The 24,460-nt window shown below is 47.1% G+C and overlaps 1 protein-coding gene across 1 annotated transcript; it reads right to left on the bottom strand.

The window, feature by feature from the left end:
- Positions 1-1,076: 1,076 nt before the first annotated feature.
- Positions 1,077-24,272, bottom strand: LOC122562866 (glutathione S-transferase theta-3-like). The gene is made up of 5 exons (XM_088000230.1): positions 24,075-24,272; positions 19,597-19,684; positions 9,475-9,625; positions 5,050-5,226; positions 1,077-1,380 (listed from the first exon to the last, which is right to left on the bottom strand). The coding sequence occupies exons 1-5, from the start codon at positions 24,184-24,186 to the stop codon at positions 1,177-1,179; spliced, it is 732 nt and encodes a 243-aa protein (XP_087856356.1). The 5' UTR covers positions 24,187-24,272; the 3' UTR covers positions 1,077-1,176.
- Between the last annotated feature and the right edge of the window lie 188 nt (positions 24,273-24,460).

Below are 24,460 nucleotides of genomic sequence, written 5' to 3'. Positions count from 1 at the left end.
AGATTGTGAAGGGAGTGTTTCAGGGCTGTGTTAGATTCTGAAGGGAGTGTTTCAGTGCTGTGTTAGATACTGAAGGGAGTGTTTCTCTGCTGTATTAGATTCTGAAGTGATTGTTTCAGTGCTGTGTTAGATTCTGAAGGGAGTGTTTCAGTGCTGTGTTAGATTCTGAAGTGATTGTTTCAGTGCTGTGTTAGATTCTGAAGGGAGTGTTTCTGGTCTGTGTTAGTTTCTGAAGGGAGTGTTTCAGTGCAGTGTTAGATTCTGAAGGGAGTGTTTCAGTGCTGTGTTAGATTCTGAAGGGAGTGTTTCAGGGCTGTGTTAGATTCTGAAGGGAGTGTTTCTGGTCTGTGTTAGTTTCTGAAGGGAGTGTTTCAGTGCAGTGTTAGATTCTGAAGGGAGTGTTTCTGGTCTGTGTTAGATTCTGAAGGGCGTGTTTCAGTGCTGTGTTAGATTCTGATGGGAGTGTTTCAGTGCTGTGTTAGATTCTGAAGGGAGTGTTTCAGTGCAGTGTTAGATTCTTAAGGTGAGTGTTTCTGGTCTGTGTTAGATTCTGAAGGGAGTGTTTCTGGGCTGTGTTAGATTCTGAAGGGAGTGTTCCTGTTCTCTGTTAGATTCTGAAGGGAGTGTTTCTGTGCTCTGGTAGATTCTGAAGAGATCATTGTCTGGTGAATGGCCCCCTCTTCCTGGCTGTAACCATGACACCTTCAATCTGACACAATGTGTTATTCTTCCCTTTGAGGAGCAGTGGGCTTCCACACTGAACCTGACCCTGCCAAGGCCATGATGCAGGTCGCCTTCGATTTGTAAAATGTTCTGCCCTTTGAGAGCCTCGATGGGCTGAATGGCCTTTTTTCTGCTCCTTGTTCCTATAACGCCCTGTCAGAGCCTTGAGGAATACTGTCTGTTGTTATTGGGTCATCCCGCATTGTTCTGTATAAGACCTCCTTCCCAAACGGAAGTGCCTGTGTCGATAATTACCTCAGATTACTTACACAAATGTTGGCACTGTCAGGGAAGAGAGATAATGATGAGTAAAGTGTGAGTTAAAGGTGAATCAGCAACACACAGGAGCCTCATTTCTCATTGTTTCGGGCAGTTTATTTGATTGTAGGTGATACTGGAGGGTATTAGCCAACCCGCAGTTAGCTTGGTCGACTTTTCGACTTACCAACTCCTTCATTTGAATTTCTTCTGCACTTGATTCAGGAACTGCTGTATTGCAGGAGCGTTACGGTCCAGGGCATTTATTAAATCCATACACTTCATCAGCTTCTCGTGGGCCTCATCGAACAGCTCCTTGCCCACGTCACGCTTGACTCGCTCACGCCATTCCATCAGCTTGGGGCGACCTTCCAGGGGGTCGAGGCCTGTTCCCACAGGCTGCAGGGACAAGGAGAAGATAACAAAACTAAAAGCCAAAGTCTAGGCTGAGAGATTCGAAGGAGACACTTTCGCCGAGGAATCTACCAGAGAATGAGAATGAGAAATTCGAGAGCGACATAAACCAGTGGCCGAGGGTGAAATGGATTTGCCACCAGGTCCCCTTTCATGTTGGGAGCCAGTGCCCAGTGTAATGTCTGTGAAAACAGACTGGGCTGGCTGGGTTGAAGAATGGATGGAAGTGGGTACTGCAGATGCTGGAGCTCAGAGTCAAGATTAGAGTGGTGCTGGGCAAGCCCAGCGGGTCAGGCACTATCCGAGGAGCAGGAAGGAAGAATAGGCAAGAGGGGACAATTCCTGCCATTGTCCTTCCTGACACTTCATCTGTTTCAACCTTTACAGTTTCCTCTGTTCAAATTTAAGAACCGAATTTCAGAATGAATTGTAGAGTCATAGAGATGTACAGCATGGAAACAGACCCTTCGGTCCATACCGACCAGATATCCCAACCCAATCTAGTCCCACCTGCCAGCACGCGGCCCATATCCCTCCAAACCCTTCCTATTCAGATACCCATCCAAATGCCTCTTAAATGTTGCAATTATACCAGCCTCCACCACTTCCTCTGGCAGCTCATTCCATACACGTACCACCCTCTGTGTGAAAAGTTTGCCCCTTAGGTCTCTTTTATATCTTTCCCCTCTCACCCTAAACCTATGCCCTCTAGTTCTGGACTCCCCGACCCCAGGGAAAAGACTTTGCCTATTTACCCTATCCATTTCCTTCATAATTTTGTAAACCTCTATAAGGTCACCCCTCAGCCTCCGACACTCCAGGGAAAACAGCCCCAGCCTGTTCAGCCTCTCCCTGTAGCTCAGGTCCTCCAACCCTGGCAACATCCTTGTAAATCTTTTCTGAACCCTTTCAAGTTTCACAACATCTTTCCGATAGGAAGGAGACCAGAATTGCACGCAATATTCCAACAGTGGCCTAACCAATGTCCTGTACAGCCGTAACATGACCTCCCAACTCCTGTACTCAATACTCTGACCAATAAAGGAAAGCATACCAAACAACTTCTTCACTATCCTATCTACCTGCGACTCCACTTTCAAGGAGCTATGTACCTGCATTCCGAGGTCTCTTTGTTCAGCAACACTCCCTAGGACCTTACCATTAAGTGTATAAATCCTGCTAAGATTTGCTTTCCCAAAATGCAGCACCTCGCATTTATCTGAATTAAACTCCATCTGCCACTTCTCAGCCCATTGGCCCATCTGGTCCAGATCCTGTTGTAATCTGAGGTAACCCTCTTCGCTGTCCACTACATCTACAATTTTGGTGTCATCTGCAAACTTACTAACTGTACCTCTTATGCTCGCATCCAAATCATTTATGTAAATGACAAAATGTAGAGGACCCAGCACCGATCCTTGTGGCACTCCACTGGTCACAGGCCTCCAGTCTGAAAAACAACCCTCCACCACCACCCTCTGTCTTCTATCTTTGAGCCAGTTCTGTATCCAAATGGCTAGTTCTCCCTGTATTCCGTGAGATCTAACCTTGCTAATCAGTCTCCCATGGGGAACCTTGTCGAACGCCTTACTGAAATCCATATAGATCACAGCTACCGCTCTGCCCTCATCAATCCTCTTTGTTACTTCTTCAAAAAACTCAATCAAGTTTGTGAGACATGATTTCCCACGCACAAAGCCATGTTGACTACCCCTAATCAGTCCTTGCCTTTCCAAATACATGTACATCCTGTCCCTCAGGATTCCCTCCAACAACTTGCCCACTACCGACGTCAGGCTCACTGGTTTGTAGTTCCCTGGCTTGTCCTTACCACCCTTCTTAAATACCACGTTGGCACCACGTTTGTCAACCTCCAGTCTTCCAGCACCTCACCTGCGAATACCAATGATACAAATATCTCAGCAAGAGGCGCAGCAATCACTTCTCTAGCTTCCTACAGATTTCTCGGGTACACCTGATCAGGTTCTGGGGATTTATCCACCTTTACCTGTTTCAAGACATCCAGCACCTCCTCGTCTGTAATATGGACATTTTTCAAGAAGTCCCCATCTATTTCCCTACAGTCTATATCTTCCATATCCTTTTCCACAGTAAATACTGATGCAAAATATTCATTTAGTATCTCCCCCATTTTCTGTGGCTCCACACAAAGGCCGCCTTGCTGATCTTTGAGGGGCCCTATTCTCTCCCTAGTTTCCCTTTTGTCCTTAATATATTTGTAAAAACTATTTGGATTTTCCTTAATTTTATTTGCCAAAACTATCTCATGTCCCCTTTTTGCCCTCCTGATTTCCCTCTTAAGTATACTCCTACTTCCTTTATACTCTAAGGATTCACTTGATCTATTCTGTCTGTACCTGACATATGCTTCTTTCTTTTTTTAACCAAACCCTCAATTTCTTTAGTCATCCAGCCCATCTAAATTCCTCTCAAACTTCGCGATCATATCTGCTATTACCACCCACCCCTCCCCCCGCCAGCTCATTCCCGACACCTGTGTGACAAACTTGCCTTGCACCTTGGTCATTCAGCCCATTGAGGGCCAACCATCTGAACAGCATCCCACCCAGACCCACCCCCTGCCTTATCCTGTAATGCTGAATTTCCCATGGTTAATCCACCTCGCCTGTATATCCCTGGACACTATGGGCAATTTAGCAATGCCAACCCACTCATTTATACTGTGGGAGGAAACCGGAGCACCGGAGGAAACCCACGCAGACACGGGGAGAATGTGCAAACTCCACACAGTCAGATTGCCAAGGGGGGAGTTGAACCTGGGTTACTGGTGCTGTGAGGCATCAGTGCTAACCACTGAGCCAGTGTGCTGCCCTTCTGGTCAATGGTAACCCCCTAGATGTTGATTATAGGGGATATAGTGACGGGAACACCATTGAATATATAGGGGTGGTGGTTAGATTGTCCCTTATTGGAGATGGACAGTGCCTGGCATTTGTATAGCATGTATGCTACTTGCCACTTGTCAGCCCAAGCCTGGATATGGTCCAGGTCTTGATGAATTTGTGTTTGGACTAATTAAAAGCTGAGGAGTGACAAATTGTGCTGAACATTGTACAATATTCTTCAAACATCCCCACCTCTGACCTAATGACGGAGGGAAGGTCATTGATGAAGCAGCTGAAGATGGTTGGGCCTCGGACACTACCCTGAGGAACTCCTGCAGAGATGTCCTGGAGCTGAGCTCCAACAACCATGAGCATCTTCCTACGGCCAGGTATGACCCCCAAATGCCCTCCCTGTATATGATGGTGCCCACCTCCTTGAATCTGACTGTACAGGACTGTCTTGTACAGTCCTTCCAAATACATACATACCCTTCATCTCTTTATACTTCTGGACTTGATAAAGAGTAGCGCTCGGAGTACTCCACAGAGTTTTCGATCATTTTCCTTCCTGTAACTTATTCCATAGCACCTCGAAGTCTGATCACAGGATCTGAATATGACTAATTGTCATTTTGGAGCCAATGAAAAAGGAGGGGAATGATGTGTGGGACATGTTTATAATTCCATTTCTTGGAAAACGATCTGCATCTATCCAATTGAATTGGTCTGTCGGAGGAATCACCTGATCAGTTGGAAATGTGATCGAACCCAGTTCCGATTCTCTCACCTGCATCAGTTCGACGAGAGCGACCAGGTCAGCCAGGGATACTTCCTGTCCTGCGATGTACGGTCTGTCCTGCAGGAAGGTGTCCTCAAAGATCTGGATGGCTGTTTGCAGATCCTGTACGGCCTCGTCCATTCTGTCCTTGGGCACTGGCTGCCCAGTTAAAACCGGCAACAGGCCCTGGGGGCAAACACATGAGGAGAGGGCACCAGGTCAAGGTTCACTCACAGGAGGTCAACCACTGCCCTGAAGATCATGGGCAGAGCAGGGGCTGAACTCAAACACTACAGTTGTGTTCGGGGAAGTTTCAAACTCACTTACATGTAAATATTAAATATAACCCTCCATTTGACAAACTGGTAGCGCTATTTTGAATTAGGCCGTATAAAACCTCCAGAGTTATTCAAGAATTTTATTGTAAAGTTATAGTTTAGCACAAACATCAGTTTCCACCTTTCCCTCTGGATCCTCCCCCTTTCCAGATTCCCCTAGAGAAGAAGCCGGTCTTTTTTATTCACCATAGAAACCCAACACCAAATTAACCAATCACACAGTGAACAAATTAAAAACATACCCCACAAGGGTTAACAAAATTCAATAAGTGAGGGAACTAAATTGAAAAGGTGTTTGTGTGTGGAGTGGGGAAGATAATGGCTTGGAGCTCCGCAGCGCCTATCTATCCCAGAAGGCTTTGAGGCTACGATATGGTCCCTCTCCAAGGACACCAAACCAAAGATGTAACCATGGAAAAGAGGCAGGCAAACAGAATTGGGGACCCCTCCACAGCTCACTTACCTACCTCCTGAGTAGGGGGGACTTGAGACAAGACTTTCCAGTCCAGGAGGTGGGGACATGGACACTGCACCATAAGAATGCCTCTTCAATGCAAAGGAGAAAGTGAGGTCTGCAGATGCTGGAGATCAAAGTTGAAACTTTATTGCTGGAACAGCACAGCAGGTCAGGCAGCATCCAGGGAACAGGAGATTCGACGTTTCGGGCACAGGCCCTTCCTCCGGAATGAGCAGAGAGTGTTCAGCAGGAGAAGATAAAAGGTAGGGAGGAGGGACTTGGAGGAGGGGAGTTGGAAATGTGATAGGTGGAAAGAGGTCAAGGTGAGGGTGATAGGTCGGAGTAGGATGGAGGCGGAGAGGTCAAGAAGAAGACTGCAGGTCAGGAAGGCGGTGCCGGGCTGGAGGGATCCAGCTGAGACAAGGTGGAGGGAGGGGGGATGAAGAAACTGGTGAAGTCCAAGTTCATCCCCTGCGGTTGGAGGGTTCCCAGTCGGAAGATAAGACGCTCCTCCTCCGACCGTCGGGTTGTTGTGGTTTGGCGGTGGATGAGTCCAATGACCTGCATATCCTCGGTGGAGTGGGAGGGGGAGTTGAAATGCTGTGCCACAGGTTGGTTGGGTTGGTTCGTCCGGGTGGCCCAGAGGTGCTCTCTGAATCGCTCCGCAAGTAGGCGGCCTGTCTCCCCAATATAGAGGAGGCCACACCGGCTGCAGTAGATGATGTGGGTGGAGGTGCAGGTGAATCTGTGGCGGATATGGAAGTTTCCTTTGGGGCCTTGGAGAGAAGTGAGGGGGGAGGTGTGGGCGCAAGTGTTGCACCTCCTGCGGTTGCAGGGGAAGGTGCCGGGAGTGGAGGTTGGGTTGGTGGGGGGTGTGGATCTGACAAGGGAGTCGCGGAGGGAGTGGTCTCTACGGAAAGCTGATAGGGGAGGGGAGGGAAATATATCCTTGGTGCTGGGGTCTGTTTGGAGGTGGCGGAAGTGACGGCGGATGATGCGCTGTACATGGAGATTGGTGGGGTGGTAGGTGAGGACCAGTGGGGTTCTGTCCTGGTGGCGGTTGGAGGGGCGGGACTCAAGGGCGGAGGAGCGGGAAGTGGAGGAGATGCGGTGGAGGGCACCGTCGACCACGTCGGGGGGGAAATTGCGGTCCTTGAAGAAGGAGGCCGTCACTTCCGCCCCCTCCAAACAGACCCCAGCACCAAGGATATATTTCCCTCCCCTCCCCTATCAGCTTTCCGTAGAGACCACTCCCTCCGCGACTCCCTTGTCAGATCCACACCCCCCATCGACCCAACCTCCACTCCCGGCACCTTCCCTTGCAACCGCAGGAGGTGCAACACTTGTGCCCACACCTCCCCCCTCACTTCTCTCCAAGGCCCCAAAGGAAACTTCCATATCCGCCACAGATTCACCTGCACCTCCACCCACATCATCTACTGCATCCGCTGCAGCCGGTGTGGCCTCCTCTATATTGGGGAGACAGGCCGCCTACTTGCGGAGCGATTCAGAGAGCACCTCTGGGCCACCCGGACGAACCAACCCAACCAACCTGTAGCACAGCATTTCAACTCCCCCTCCCACTCCACCGAGGATATGCAGGTCATTGGACTCATCCACCGCCAAACCACAACAACCCGACGGTCGGAGGAGGAGCGTCTTATCTTCCGACTGGGAACCCTCCAACCACAGGGGATGAACTTGGACTTCACCAGTTTCTTCATCCCCCCTCCCCCCACCTTGTCTCAGCCGGATCCCTCCAGCCCGGCACCGCCTTCCTGACCTGCAGTCTTCTTCTTGACCTCTCCGCCTCCATCCTACTCCGACCTATCACCCTCACCTTGACCTCTTTCCACCTATCACATTTCCAACTCCCCTCCTCCAAGTCCCTCCTCCCTACCTTTTATCTTCTCCTGCTGAACACTCTCTGCTCATTCCTGAGGAAGGGCCTGTGCCCGAAACGTCGAATCTCCTGTTCCCTGGATGCTGCCTGACCTGCTGTGCTGTTCCAGCAATAAAGTTTCATCTTCAATGCAAAGACCAATGAGCAGTCATCTGCTCCCAGTCAGCTCTGAAGCTGTTGTAGCTAATATCTAAAAGGGACCTGCATATCTCATACTGACACCTGAATGATTAATGTGTGAGGGTCACTCTGTCTGGTCAGACCACCCTCTCTCACCGGATGTACTCTCAACAACCAACAAACATTCCCTCCACTTCTACCCCCTCAAAGCACATGGAGTGTTTGCTCCCTTTGCTATATCCCTCCTGTTTGGAAATTGCCATCTCTAAAGCTTAGTAAATGTTCTCCCTTACTTTCTTCATTCCTGTAAACATCTCCTTGTTACCCTCATTAAACATCCCCCTGTAATCCCCAATAATCATCCCCCTGTAATCCCCAACAAACATCCCCCTGTAATCCCCAATAACCATCTTGTCATCCCCATTGAACATCCTCTAATTGTCCCCAGTAAACATCCCCTTGTTGTCTTCAATGAGCATCCCCCTGTATTCCCCCAAACAAATTCTCCCAACATTCCCTTGTTATCTCCAATAAACATCCCCCTGTAATCCTTAATAAATATCTCCTCGTCATCCCCATTAAACAATCCCTGATAATCCCCAATAAACATCCCGCTGTCATCCCTAATAACCATCTATGCAGCATCCCCAATAAATATCCCTCTGTAATTCCCAACAAACATCCCCCTGTAATCCCCAATAACCATCTTCCTGTAATCCCTAACAACCACCCCCTGTAATTGCCAATAACCATCCCCCTGTAATCCCCAATAAACATCCCCCTGTAATCCCCAATAACCAACCCCTGTAATCCCCAATAAACATCCCCCTGTAATCCTCAATAACCATCCCACTGTAATCCCCAATAAACATCCCCCTATAATCCCCAATAAACATCCCCCTATAATCCCCAATAACCATCTTCCTGTAATCCCTAACAACCACCCCCTTGTAATACTAAATAACCATCCCCCTGTAATCCCCAATAACCATGCCCCTTTATTCCCCAAAAAACATTCCCTGTAATCCCCAATGAATATTTCCTCGTCATCCCTAATCAACACCCACACCATGTCCCCAATAAACATGCCCTCCTGTCCTCAATAAACAACCACTGCTCCATTGAATGCCCCCCCCTTTCCAATAAACAAGTCTTCTCTCAGATGAATAGCTCTTCCCTCCAATAGACTTCCCCACTTCCCAATGGCCATTTCCTAAACCCAATGTCCTTTCCTGTATTGAATGTTCCTGCCCCAATGTCCAGGCTCTCTCTCTAATAAACTGTCTCTTCCTGAAGGACATTAAATGGCACCAACCTCAGTGGTGGCTTCCTTCACCTCTGACTTTGGGACAAAGAGTGAGGGTTTAAGGACTATGTTGAGAATGGAGAGTGTGAGTTGTGGAGAGGTTTAGAGAATGGATTCGAGAGCTTAGAATCAAAGCTGCTGATGGCACTGTCACCTCTGGTAAGGCGTAGACACTCAGGACAGGGATGTCTGAGGAATAATGGAGAGTGGGGAATAACTCCTGAGAGAGGAATGGAAATCTAACTGCTTTGTGAATGCTGACTAAATCGATCCTGTCCAAGAATCAAAGCTAGAGAAGTAGTGATGTTACCCTGAACATGAAAATCCTGCTTCCCTGATATCGAACGGTCATGTGCTGCCAGGCCAGATACTCATCCACTCGGGCACGCCTCTGGAGATCAGCCGGGTACCAGTGGTCGGGTGTCTTGTATTTACACGCCAGGTATTTGAGAATCGCCACACTTCAGGAGAGAGTCAGAGAGACAGTCCGTTATCATCACTCTCTGTCAGTGTCACTCCCTGCACCAGCGTCACTCTCCACATCCTACTCCTGGCCCACTCTGTGTCCCTGTCCACTCAGTCTCATTTTGCTGATTCAGCTCTACCTCAGAGTTCAGCATGGAGGCTGGAAATAAAGCTCAGATGGAGAATCCCACTTCAAAGTTTCTGTCAAGAGTTTTCTCAGGATTTCCATGTGATTTCAATCCTGGAAAGCTCAACTCACTCGTCAAATCCTGTTCCCTACACCCCCTTCCCTTTAGTTTTTAATACCTCTCTTAAGTTGCTCCTTAATATTCCCTAGTCTCAAATGAATCGCATCTTCCTTAAAATCAGAAGAATTATAACAAGAGGAGGAAAACATTCAGCTCCTCCAGCCTACAGCATGAGCCTGTAAGATCAGGGCTGATCTGGTTGTGAATATAACTCCACCTTCCTGCTCACTCCCTACATCCCTTGTCTGAACCTTAAAGTTATTCACCAACCCAGTCTCCACTACTGCCTGGGATGACAGTTCCAAAGATGAACAACCCTCTGAGAGACTAAATTCCTCTTCATCTCCATCTTAAATGGCTACACTGGTTTGAAAATGTCCGACCTAATTCTAGATGCTCGCAAAAAGGGTAACAAGCTCTCTGCATCGACCCTGTCAGGCCGCTTCACAAAGTGACGTGTTTCAATAAGATTACCTCTGATCGTCCAAACCCTAGTGAGTACAGAGTTGAAAAGTGTGGTGCTGGAAAAGCGCAGCAGCAGGTCAGGCAGCACCTGAGGAGCAGGAGAATCGACGTTTCGGGCATCAGCCCTTCTTCAGGAATGAGGAGGGTGTGCCAAGCGGGCTGAGATAAAAGGTGGTGGGGGGGGGGGGGGGGGGGGGGAGGGCAGCGAGTTTGGGGGAGGGGCGCTGGGAATACGATAGGTGGAAGGAGGTGAGGGTGAGGGTGATAGGCCGGAGAGGGGGTGGGAGGGGAGAGGTCGGGAAGACGATTGCAGGTCATAAGGGTGGTGCTGAATCCCCGCCCCCCCCCCACCCCCCCCCCCCCCCCCCCCCCCACCTTTTATCTCAGCCTGCTTGGCACACCAGCCTCATTCCTGAAGAAGGGCTTATGCCCGAAACGTCGATTCTCCTGCTCCTCGGATGCTGCCTGGCCTGCTGCGCTTTTCCAGCACCACACTTTTCAACTCTGCAGGCCTCACTTTCTCCTAGTGAGTACAGGCCCAACATGCTTAATCTTTTGTCACATAGCAGCTCCTTCAGCTTAGGAATTAGCCAACACTGCCACCAATGGAAGAGTATCCCTCCTAAGAAAGGAGACTTAAATGTGTACACAGTATTCCAAATGTGGTCTCGCCAATACCCTATACAGTTGTGACATGACTTTCTTACTTTTATACAATTACACCCTTACAAAAAGAGCCATTTACTTTCCCAATTTATATTTTATTCATTCATGGGACATGGGCGTCGCTGGCTGGGGCAGCATTTTTGCCCGTCCCTAGTTGCCCTTGAGAAGGTGGTAGTGAACTGCCTTCTTGAACCGCTGCAGTCCACATGCAGGTAGGTCGACCCACAATGCTGGTCGATGGAAGTGGTCATGGGTTTGGAAGGTGGTGTCTCAGAATCTTTGGTGAATTTCTGCAGTGCATCTTGTGGATGGTACACACTTCTGCTACTTCGTGTTGGTGGAGGAGGGAGTGGATGCTTGTGGGTGTGGTGCTGATCAAGTGGGCTGCTTTGTCCTGGATACTGTCAAACGTCTTGAGTGTTGCTGGAGCTGCCCCCATCCAGGCAAGTGGGGAATAGTCTATCACACTCCTGCCTTGTGTGTTGTAGATGGTGAGCATACTTTGGGGAGTGGGGAGGTGAGTTACTCGCTGTACTGTTCTGGCCTCTGACCTGTTCTTATAGCCATCGTGTTTATGTGGTGAGTCCAGATGAGTTTCTGGTCAATGGTAACCCCACATTGTTGATAATGGGGGAATCAATGACGTTGAAGTTATAGAAGACAGAAGGGAGTCTTGGTCAGAGAAGACAGGGGGTAATTGTGGAGGGGTGTTTTTTTGACTGGAGGTCTGTGCCCAATGGTGTTCCGCAAGGATCAGTGCTGGGACCTCTGTTGTTTGTAATTTATATATAAAGATTTGGATGAGAAAGTGGGCGGACTGAGTAGTAAGTTTGCGGATGATGGGAACATTGGTGGAGTTTGGAGTTGTGGATAGTGAGACAGCAGCATAAAAAAATAGTTGGAAAGTTGGGTGCAGGAACGACAGATGGAGTTTAATCCGGACAAGTGTGAAATAATGCATTTTGGGAGGTCAAACGCAAGATGAAAATATACAGTAAATGGCAGGACCCTGAGGAGTATTGATATATAGAGGGACCTTGTGGTGTAAGTTCACAGCTCCCTGAAAGTGATAACACAAATAGACAAGATAATAAAGGTGTACTGGCACTGATTATAAACGTGGCAAGTCACGGTGCAGCTGTATAAAACGTTGGCTTGGTCACATTCCTGGTTTGGTCGCAGTTCTGGTCCCCACATTACAGGAAGGATGTGAAGGCTTTGGAGAGGGTGCAAAACAGGTTGGCCAGGATGCTGCCTGAACTGGAGTGTATTAGCAATAAGGAGAGCTTGGTCAATCTTGGTTTGTTTTCACTAAAGCATTGGAGGCTGTGGGCTGACCTGCTAGGAATTTATAAAATGATGAGAGGCACAGATAATGTGTATAGTCAGAGCCTCTTGCCTAGGGTGAAATATCAAATACCTAGGGGGTGTAGGTTTAAAGTGAGGGGGGGGGGAAAGTTTAAAGGGAGTGCACAAAGCAAGGTTTTATGCAGATGTGGTAGTCGCCTGGAACACACTGCCAGGGGAGGTGGTGGAAGCAGATACAATATATATATGCATGAACAGGCAGGGAATAGAGGAATACAGACCTTGTGCAGGCCAGTGGGATTAGATTAGAATGGCACCATGGTCAGCAATGACAGGGTGGGCTGAAGGACCTGCTCCTGTGCTGGACTGTGCTATGTTTGATGCTCATTGCATGTCAAAGGGCTCTGGTTACATTGTCTCTTATTGAAGATGGTCTTTAGCTGGCAGTTGTGAGGCACTAATGTTCCTTGCCACTCTTCAGTCCAACCTGGATATTGTCCTGGTCTTGCTGCATTTGGACATGGACTTCTCTCAGTATCTGGGAGTCCTCGATGGTGTCGAACCGTGTGCAATCATCAGCAATATGGTCACTTCTGACCTTATGAAGAAGGAAGATCGTTACTTATGGAGAAATTACTTATTTCGAGGAGTTATGAATCTGTGGAATTCAATAGCTTTGCGTGCGATGGATGCTAGGGCAATCAGTAAAGGAGCTAGACAGATTCTTAGTTAATAATGGGCTGAAGGGATATGGAGGGCAAACAGGAAAGTTGAGTTGAAGCCAAGGTGCGATCAGTCATGATCGTATCAAATGGTAGGTCAGGCTCAAGGGGCTGAATGGCCTATTTCTGCTCCTACTTCTTGTATTCTTATGAAGGTCATTGAGGATGCTGTGGATGCTTGGGTCAAGGATTATATCACTAGTATCACCATGCGACCGTGTACAAAGATATCCAAATCCCTCTGTATTGCAGCTTTCTTAATTTGGGTCAGACTCTTGCCTCTGAAAGAGTCTGGGTTTAAGCCCCCACCCTGGGGTTCCAGCACATCAATCAGGGTGAACAAATGCTTCTGCTACCTTAGAAACTGTACCCAATTGAACCCATTATTAGCCTCAATCCTCAACCCAGAAATGATTTGAAATCATTATAGGAGCTCCATCAACATTATTAGCTACAGATGTGCCCCCAAAATAAAAATTGAAGGAACTGCAGCCGCTGTAGAGTTCTGAGGAAGGGTCACCAGACTCAAAATGTTAACTCTGGTTTCTCTTCCCAGTTACTGCCAGACATCCTGAGCTTTTCCAGCAACTTCTATTTTGTCCCTAAATAAAGTGCCCTCACTTCCAAGTAATTTCCAGACTAAACAGAGATATCTTACATCAACCGTGATTACATTGAATAGAGGCTTGGTGGGTGAATAATTCATTCTTGTTCCTCAGCCGATGGGCTGAGAACTGGCAGATGGAGGTTAATTTAGATAAATGTGAGGTGTTGTATTTTGGAAAGGCAAATCTTAGCAGGACTTATACACTTAATGGTAAGGTCCCAGGGAGTGTTGCTGAACAAAGAGACCTTGGGGTGCAGGTTCATAGCTCCTTGAAAGTGGAGTCGCAGGTAGATAGGATTGTGAAGAAGGCGTTTGGTATACTTTCTTTATTGGTCAGAGTATTGAGTACAGGAGTTGGGAGGTCATGTTGCGGCTGTACAGGATAATGCTTAGGTGACATTTGGAATACTGTGTTCAATTCTGGTCTCCCTGTTATAGAAAAGATGTTGCAAAACCTGAAAGGGTTCAGAAAAGATTTATAAGAATATTGCCGAGGTTTGAGGGTTTGAGGGAGAGGCTGAGTAGGCTGGGGCTATTTTTCGTGGAACATGGAGGCTGAGGGGTGACCTTATAGAGGTTTTGAAAATCCTGAGGGGGGCATGGATAGAATAAATAGCCAAAGTCTTTTCCCCAGGGAAGTCCAAAACTAGAGGGCACAGGTTTAAAGTGAGAGGGGAAAGATTTAAAAGGGACCTAAGGAGCAACTTTTTCACACAGAGGGTGGTGCGTGTATGGAATGAGCTGCGAGAGGAAGTGGTGGAGGCTGATACAATCGCAACATTTAAAAGGCATCTGGATGGGTACATGAATAGGAAGGGTTTGGAGGGATATGGGTCAAATGCTGGCAAATGGGGCTAGATTAATTTAGGTATATCTGGTCAGAATGGATGATTTGGAGTGAAGGGTCTGTTTCTGTGCTGTATGACACTATGCTCCTATGTGCCTAATGTATTTTCACTGGGTATGTTACAGCAAAGGAAACTCCCCAGAATTAACCACTCTCTGTAGATAGAATCTCTCATTCTTAGTTCTAGAGAAATTTTGAGATCTGAGGTATAAAGTGTGAGTTTGTAAATCCTGGATTAGATTACAGACATGGTTACAATATTATACTGTGTAAAATGATTTTAGAAATAAATGTAAAAGTATTCAAATCCCGCTAGAGATAATGTGAGGTAACAAAGCTACTTAAACGTGTAGAATATCCAAACAAAAAGGCAGGAGTTGAGAGAGAGTGAGACAGGGGCAGCCGGGAAGGTACATTTGAATATAAAATACTTACCTTGTGAAATGGTGGAGTGAAGGATGATGAGGAGTGGACGCCAACACGGGGACTGCTGGGTAAGTGAACAAATATATTCGGGCAGGGGCTAATACAGGGGCTACACGTGTCGTGCCTCCCACCCATCTCCCTCTTATAACCAAATAAAAAAATCCCGATGTGGAGGGTTGGTAAGGTTTCTTTCTATCTCTTTTGGCAAACTAGAGCAGATGGGATAGAAGCAAGGGCAGTTGTATGCTCCTCTTGCAGGATGTGGGAGGTAAAGGTCACCACTAGTGTCACTGCTGACTTCACCTGGGAGAAATGCAAGTGGAGGGAACTTGTGCCTGGGGTTGGAGGAGGTAGGGGAGGTCCTTAATGAAAAACTTCACTTCAGTATTTACTACTGAGAGGGACCTTGTCATTTGTGAGGACAGCGTGAAACAGGCTGACATGCTTGAACAGGTTGATTAGATTACCTACAGTGTGGAAACAGGCCCTTCGGCCCAACAAGTCCACACTGACCCGCCGAAGCGCAACCCACCCATACCCCTACACCTAACACTACGGGCAATTTAGCATGGCCAATTCACCTAACCTGCACATCTTTGGACTGTGGGAGGAAACCGGAGGACCCGGAGGAAACCCACGCAGACACGGGGAGAATGTGCAAACTCCACACAGTCAGTCGCCTGAGTCGGGAACTGAACCCGGGTCTCTGGCGCTGTGAGGCAGCAGTACTAACCACTGTGCCACCGTGCCGCCCTCAGAGGGAAGTTGATGTTAAGAGGGATGTTGTGCTGGAAATTTTGAAAATCGTAAGGATAGGCAGGTCCTCTGGGCCAGGCGGGATATACCCTAGGTTTCTACAGGAAGTGAGGGAAGAGATTGCTGCGCCTTTGGCGATGATGTCTGCATCCTTACTGTCCACTGCAGTAGTGCCAGATGATTGGAAGGTGGCAAATGTTATTCCCTTGTTCAAAAAGGTGGAGTTGTAGATGGTGTGGAGGGCTGTTGTAGGTTGCAACAGGACATTGACAGGATGCAGAGCTGGGCTGAGAAGTGGCAGATGGAGTTCAAGTTGGAAAAGTGTAAAGTGATTCACTTTGGAAGGTCAAGTTTGAATGCAGGGTTAAAGGCAGGATTCTTGGCAGTGTGGAGGAACAGAGGGATCTTGGGGTCCATGTCCATAGGTCTCTCAAAGTTGCCGCCCAAGTTGGTAGGGTTGTTAAAAAGGCGCATGGTGTGTTGGCTTTCATTAGCAGGGGATTGAGAATAAGAGCCGCAAGATTATGCTGCAGCTCTATAAGGCCCTGGTCAACCACACTTGAAATGCTGTATTCTGTTCTGGTGGCCTCATTATAAGAAGGATTTTGAAACTGTGGACAGAGTGCAGACCTGAAGAAGGGCTTATGCCCGAAACGTCGATTCTCCTGCTCCTTGAATGCTGCCTGGCCTGCTGTGTTTTTCCAGCACCACATTTTTCAACTGCAAAGGAGATTTGCCAGGATGCTGCCTGGACTGAAGGGCATGTCTTATGAAGAAAGTTTGAGGGAGCTGGGGCTTTTCTCATTGGAGGGAAGAAGGATGAGAGGTGACTTGATAGAGGTGTACAAGATGATGAGAGGCATAGATAGAGTCTGTAGTCAGAGACCTTTTCCCCAGGGCGGAAATGGCTATCACAAGGGGGCATGATTTTAAGGTGACTGTAAGAAGTTTAGGCGGGATGTCAGAGGTCAGTTCTTTTCACAGAGAGTGGTGGGTGCATGGAATGCACTGCCAGTAGTGGCAGTAGAGTCAGATACATTAGGGACATTTAAGACATTTCGTGACTCTTGGATAGGCACATGAATGATAGTAAAATGAAGGGGATGTAGGTTAGTTTGACCTTAGAGTTGGATAAAAGGTCAGCACAACATTGAGGGCCGAAGGGCCTACACTGTGCTGTACTGTTCCATGTTCTAAAACATCCTAAGGTTGTACTCACAAAATAAAAAATAGATCATTGTTTCCCTCTCATCTCTGCTTTGAAAAGATGTTATCTACGACCCCTCCCCTCTACTTGGCCAGCAATAGCCAGGTCTGACCTCAAGATCCATACATCTAAACAAACCTCTCTTGTTTTGGGAATAGTTTTACTGTTGAGTTTTGTTGCGTAAGATTCTTTTCGGATGAATTCAATATTTGTGTGTTTTTCAGTGTGTCTCTTGGCTCACAGCGAACACGTTCAAGGCTGTAAAAGGTTTTCATTTTACTTTTGGCAAAGGTTCAGGTTTTGCATTGGTTGTGTTAAATCAACAGACAGTCCACATCAGAGCGAAGGGAGTCTTGTGGCCTTGGAGATGCTATTCAGAAAAGGTCTACTCGTCTCATTTTTGGGTTGAAGGGCTTATCTTATATGCATCATTTGGACAGGTTGGGCTGTGCTCATTGAAGTTTAGAAGAGTGAGAGGTGATCCTATTGGTAAGACATTGGTGAGGCCACATGTGGAGTACTGTGTGCTGTTCTGGTCACCCTACTGTAGAAAGGAGATGATTAAAATAGAAAGGCTGCAGAAAAGATTCACTCGGATGCTACCTGGACTGGAAGGTTTGAGTTCAAAGTCTGTGAGAAGATTTGTAGCTCGGGTGCTCGTTGTTGTGGTTCTGTTCGCCGAGCTGGGAATTTGTGTTGCAGACGTTTCGTCCCCTGTCTAGGTGACATCCTCAGTGCTTGGGAGCCTCCTGTGAAGCGCTTCTGTGATGTTTCCTCCGGCATTCATAGTGGCCTGTCCCTGCCGCTTCCGGTTGTCAGTTCCAGCTGTCCGTTGCAGTGGCCGGTATATTGGGTCCAGGTCGATGTGCTTATTGATTGAATCTGTGGGTGAGTGCCATGCCTCTAGGAATTCCCAGAGAACAGCCAAGGAATTCCTAGAGGTATGGCACTAGGTTTGTACATTCTCCCCGTGTCTGTGTGGGTTTCCTCCGGGTGCTCCGGGTTAAGTGGATTGGCCATGTTAAATTGCCCATAGTGTTAGGTGCATCAGTCAGGGGTAAATATAGTGTAGGGGAATGAGTCTGGGTAGGTTACTTTTCGGAGAGTTGGTGTGGACTTGTTGGGCCGAAGGGCCTGTTCCCATACTATAGGGAATCTAATTTAAAGTGTTGGCAAAGGTTATAAGAGATAGCCTTTATTTATCATTATCTGTAAAGGAATAATTTGATGAGGGATAGTCAACACGGTTTTGTGAAGAGTAGGTCATGCCTCACAAACCTTATTGAATTCTTTGAGATGGTGACCAAACAGGTGGATGAGGGTAAAGCGGTTGATGTGGTGTATATGGGTTTCAGTAAGGCGTTTGATAAGGTTTCCCATGGTAGGCTATTGCACAAAATAGGGAGGCAAAGGATTGAGGGTCGTTTAGCAGTTTAGATCAGAAATTGGCTAGCTCAAAGAAGTCAGAGGGTGGTGGTTGATGGGAAATGTTCACCCTGGAGTTCAGCTCATAGTGGTGTACTGCAAGGACCTGTTTTAGGGCCACTGTTGTTTGTCATTTTCATTAATGATCTGGATGAGGGCATATAAGGATGGGTTAGTAAACTTGCAGATGACACTAAGTTCAGTGGAGTTGTGGATAGTGCTGAAGGATGTTGCAGGGCGGCGCAACATCGAGGGCTGAAGGGTCTGTAATGCAATGTAATGTTCTATGAGACTGAGAGGTGACCTTATAGAGGTCTATAAAATTAGGAGAGGCATAGCTAAGGTAGATAGCCAACAGTTTTTATCCCTGCGAAAGGGAGTATAAAACAAGAGAACATAGGTTTAAGATTAGGGGACAGAGATACAAAACGTCCAGGGGGACAATTTGTTTTCATACAGAACGTGGTGAGAATCTGGAACAGGCTGTCAGAGGTAGTGGTGGAGCGAGTGCAATTTTGTCATTGAAGAAATACTTGGTTAGGTACATGGATGGGATACGTATAGAGGGATAATGGGACTAGATTAATTGTACAAACTGGGCAGTGTGGACATGTTGGGCCACAGGGCCTGTTTCCATGCTGTAAACCTCTTTGACTATGACTATGACTCTCTTGATTCTGAGGCGGCTTGACAAAATGGATGCTTTGCCTTGTGGGTAATGTTGCCTCTAAGCCAAATGGCAGATACATTGATGTCAGAAGCAGCTCCTATGCATGGAGCTCAGAGGTCCATGTTGTAGCAGAAACAATTGGAGGTAGTGTAGCTTGTCAGAGAGGATAGCATTAGGGGATACCAATTAAAAACAGATATTTAAGACAGAGGTTAAGAGACCTTTTCACTCAGAGGGTCATGGGTCTGCTGAAATTCCTTCCCAAGCATGGAGGAGGCTGGGTCATAGAGATGTACAGCACAGAAACAGACCCTTCAGTCCAACTTGTCCATGCTGACCAGGTATCCTAAAGTAATCTAGTCCTATAATCTAGTCAAAGGTTATCAAGGTGAGGCAGGAAAGTGAGCCGTGGTCAGATCAGCCATGAGGTTACTGGATGTCAGAGCAAGCTCCAAGGATGAATGGCATCCTGCTGTTTCCATGATTATGTTTTTATGACCTTCACGCCCTCAGATTCTGTGGTAAAATAAGTAACAAAAGAATTCTCTCTCCCATCAGCCACAAATCCCACACCCCCGCTCAGAGCAGTGTTTGTTTTGAACATAGATGCGTGCCCTCACCTCTCTCCCATGGTGAAAGCTCCATCCTTGAGCGCTGGCACCAGTCTGAGGGGATTCACTTTGCCAAAGTCCTCACTGTACTGCTGACCTGCAGACAATACAAGACACAGGAAACTGGAGCAGATGGTATACCATTTTCAAGCCTCCTCTGCCATTTAAGACAATACATCCTTCTCACAGTTTCCCCTGTCGTTTAATTCCCAAACGCCCGTTGACCCTTATGCATGAAATACTCAGTGACTGAACAACCACAGCTCTCTCGTGTAGAAAATCCCAAAGACATTCCTTTGAGTAAAGAAATTTCTCCTCATTTCAGTTTTGTCGATGACTAGCCACTTATCCTGACACTGTGACACGACTCTGTAGCCAGAGGGAAACCCCTCCAGGCACCTATCCTATAACTTTCAGAAGATATTCCACTCCATTCGCCCCCGTCTTGTCACCTCCCCTGCCACACTCCTTTACAGTACTCAACCCAAAATAATATCAGAGCTTAAAAATGTGTTGCTGGAAAAGCGCAGCAGGTCAGGCAGCATCCAAGGAGCAGGAGAATCGACGTTTCGGGCATAAGCCCTTCTTCAGGAATGAGGAGGGTGTGCCAAGCGGGCTAAGATAAAGGGTAGGGAGGAGGGACTTGGGGGAGGGGCGTTGGGAATGCGATAGGTGGAAGGAGGTTAAGATGAAGGTGATAGGCCGGAGAGGGGGTGGAGGGCGGAGAGGTCGGGAAGAAGATTGCAGGTCAAGAAGGCGGTGCTGAGTCTGAGGCTTATGCCCGAAACGTCGATTCTCCTGTTCCTTGGATGCTGCCTGACCTGCTGCGCTTTTCCAGCAACACATTTTCAGCTCTGATCTCCAGCATCTGCAGACCTCACTTTCTCCCAAAATAATATCAGTAAATGTGCAAACTCAATTCGCACATTCAAACAAATGAAACAGATTACACATAGTTAAAGACCAACTACTGAAAATCTACATCTGTATCCATTGGTTTCCCTTATCTTCCCAGCTAGAGAAAATCTTTTAAAACTAACGGATTCATTAAATCCCACTTCCCTCCCATAATCTATGTTGGTTGCTTTCATAAACTTATGATGAGTTTCTCAATGTTCTGTTGCTACATATATTCGACAGAAAATAAATATTTCTCACTACTGACGCCAGGTGAACTACCTGGTTTCTCTCTCTCTTCTTTCTTGAGTGATGAGAGTCAATTAACAATCTATCAATCAATGGAGAGTGGTCTAGAATCTAAGAAATTCTGTGTTAAATTCCCAAAATTTGGTTTGTGAAGGCTAGAATGAAGGAGTGAATCCTGAGCTAATACCACCATTTCCATAGAACTGAACACAAGTCATATATAGACACCATTCTGCAAGATTCAAGCCAATGTTAATTTTTTGTTCCATTAATTTCTCAAGTACTAATTTTTAACTAAGAATATTTCTTCAGCTTTCTCATTCTTGCTAGGCTCTTTGTTGCCCCTACATTTCAGCATGATTTGTGTCATCTACTGTGAAGTCGAAGACGAGAAATTTTCTTGAATTTGCTTGTTCTCCTTATCACTTCACTAGTTTCAGCTTTGATAGACTCATGTTCATTTCCATCAACTGAACAATTACGGTTTACTGCTCTGGTAGCAGAGTGGTAATGTCTCTACCTCTGGGCCAGCAGGCCTGAGTCGAAGTCCCATCTACTTCAAAGGCGTGTGAACAATATCCCTGAACAGGTTGATTAGAAAATGTCCTCTCTTCCGATTTACATTCCTATGGAAATCTTCACAATTGGTTCTGTTTCTTTATAGTGTACTCGCAATCTTCTCTTAGCTGGTTATCTGTGTTCACTGAACTATAATCCCCTCCCTAACAATCTACAGAGTTATTGCTCTTGCAGACATTATGAGCATTTGCGTGGACACTCCTTTAAAAACTCTTAAAAGCCATAGTTAAACAACATACTTGATTAGTTTCTGTGTCTTAAGGAAATGTATACTTGTTGCAAGTGATGTCTTTTTTTCAAAATAGTGGCCACTGTTCGACTACCATCGCATTTCTTTTATTCACTGATGGGATATGAGCATTGCTGGTTGCCCTTGAGAAGGTGGGGGTGAGCTACCTTTCTGAGCCTCTGCAGTCCATGTGCTGCAGATAGACCCACAATGACATTAAAGGGGGAATTCACGATTCTGACCCAGTGACACTGAAGGAACAGTGATATATTTCCAAGTCAGGATGGTGAGTGGCTTGGAGGGGAACTTGCAGGGGGTGGTGTTCCCATGTATCTGCTGCCCTTGTCTTTTTAATGGAAGTGCCCATGGGTTTGGAAGGTGCTGTGTAAGGATATTTGGCAAATTTCTGCAGTGCATCTTGTACAGAGTACACACTCTGGCTGCTGAAGGACAGTGGGGGAGAGACCAGATGTTTGAGTGTGGTGCCAATCAAATGGGCTGCATTGACCTGGATAGTTTCAAGCTTTTTGAATGTTGTTGGAGCCAGACCATTCAGGCAAGCGAAGACCATTCTCTCATACTCCTGATTTGATGACGGATAGGCTTTGGGGAGTCAAGAGGTGAGTTACTTGCTGCAGTATTCCCAGCCTCTGACCTGCTGCTGAGCCTATTGTATTTATGCGGTGACTCCAGTCAGGTTTCCAGTAAACGGTAACCCCCAGGATGTTGATTGTGTGGTGCTCAGTGATTTTTACCCAATACTCTGCTCCATTTCTCTTACTGCTTTCCAATTTCATGAATCCTCTCACCTCCTTCACCAGTTTAAAGCCCTAGCTACTGCCCTGATTATTTGATTTCCCAGGACACCGGCCTCAGAATGCCTTATGTAAAGTTTGTCCCAGTGGAAGTAACTCCATTTTATCTCCAGTGCCCCTGCCAGTCACCCATGCCCTGAAACCTCTGCCTTCCCAAACATTCTCTCAGCCACATATTTAATTTTTAGTTTATCCCTGTGCCAATAAGTGCATGGCTTTAGCAGCAAATAGGGTTTATTGCATTGGCCATGTTTCTAGTGAGTGCCAACACCAGGAGAAATGAGTGCACACAGGAACACAGTGCCATGCCTCACTAATCTCACTGGCTCTATGTGAACAAACTGCAGGGACTATTTTGTCAGGCAATTCAAGGCTAAGATGGAGGAATGTGTGTGGAGGGAGAGGCACGAGCATGGGGTGTGTTTGAGGGATGTGAGTGGAGGGAATGGGGAGAAATGGGTGCGGGAAGCAGGGAGGGAGTTGTGGTGAGCGCACAGCAATGAGATCCGTCCTTGTCAGCCCCAGCGTCCTGATCCCCAGATTAGTGACGCCAGTACAGCTCACACTCCAGTGAAAGAAGTCCCAGCCTATCCCGTCTCTCTCTCTATAACTCAAACCCTCCATTCCCAGCACCATCTTGGGAAATCTTTTCTCAGCCCTGTCCTTCCTATAACAGGACGACTGGAACTGGACTCAGTACTCCAGAAGAAGTCTCAGCAACATCCCGTTCAGCCCCAACTCCAATACTCAAAAAGTTTCAGCAATGAAGGCGAGTATGCTAAACACCTTTTTAACCACCCTGCCTTGATGTGATGCAGACTTTATGTGCCTGAACCCTGAGATCTCGCTATTCTACAACACTACCCAAGTTCTACCCATGTACGAACCACAACAACTGGTTCCTCTGAAGGAGGACCTGGAGAGGGTGGTGTGCTTACTCTAGAACTAGACAGTGGTGACATAAACCTCCCAGATACAACTGCATCTCCCTTAATATACCTCCATCAACCAAAACCACACTTCTTTCCAATGCCTACCACTTGGATGGTTCTCACACCACAGCCCACGGTCAGTTCGCTCATCTGCCCGGCATTTCTTGTTTTCATTTGACATGTGACTGGACATCGAATGGCGCTTTTTACCCACTCGATCACTGACAGGAAACAAAACCAATGCAAACGAGAACTTCCTGTTGATCAGATATGAGACTTTACGGAATGAGTCCGTGCCTTATATGGTCAAGGGCTTGAAGGATGGGAAACAAGAGAGGGAGAGAGCAGAAGAGATGGGAGAGATAGAAGAGGAGAGATGAGAGAGGGAGAAGGTGAAGAAAAGGGAAGCAAGAAAGGAAGGAGAAGACAGTGGAGGGGAGGAGGAGGCATAGGCAGGAGATAGGAAAGGAAAGGTGAGGGACAAGAAAGAGAGAGAGAGAGGGAGTGAGGACTGGGAGGGAGAAAGGGTAGACAGGCAAGAGAGGAGACAAGAAGGGAGGAGAGAGATGAGGAGAAGGAAACCAAAAGAGGGTCTTGGAGGCGGTGGAGGAATTAAAGGGAAGAGGAGACAGGGAAGATGTTAGGTGAGGAGGGGAGCAGGAAGGCAGAGAGAGAATATTGGAAGGGCAAGAGGTAGGAAAATAAATAAGCGTAAAAGCTCAAGTTGCAGAAAAAGTTTAGCAGACGGTAGTGCAAGCTGGGCACTGGCATTCTGCCAATCCTTACCTATTGACAGATCGACCTGCTTAAACTCAAACGCAATGTTATTCTTCTTGGCGAAAATGTAGACAGCCCGGCAGGGCTGTGAGTGCAGATCCAAGTACAGCTCCAAACCCATGCTGCTGCTTCCAGACTTTGCAGAATAACAAGACTCAGGGAATCAGCAGCTCAGTCTTTGTCTGATGTCAAACCAATCCCTCCCCCAGTTCCCACAAACACAAGCACGTACATACTTCCTCCAACGTGAAATACAACAAAACTCCCTGTGACTTGCCAGAACCAATAGCACACACAGGATAAGGAAAAGTAATCACATTACTTAAAAACACATCATCTGATCATTTATTGTTTCCATGTGGAACTGCGAGTGAAATTCCCAGTGCCAGGAATCT

The sequence above is a fragment of the Chiloscyllium plagiosum genome, unplaced genomic scaffold, assembly GCF_037043375.1.
Source record: "Chiloscyllium plagiosum isolate Xiang-an unplaced genomic scaffold, Cpla_swu_hap1 HiC_scaffold_24, whole genome shotgun sequence".
Classification (NCBI taxonomy): Eukaryota; Metazoa; Chordata; class Chondrichthyes; order Orectolobiformes; family Hemiscylliidae; genus Chiloscyllium; species Chiloscyllium plagiosum.
Note: the sequence above shows the minus strand (reverse complement) of the source record. Positions and strands in the feature narration are given on the sequence as shown.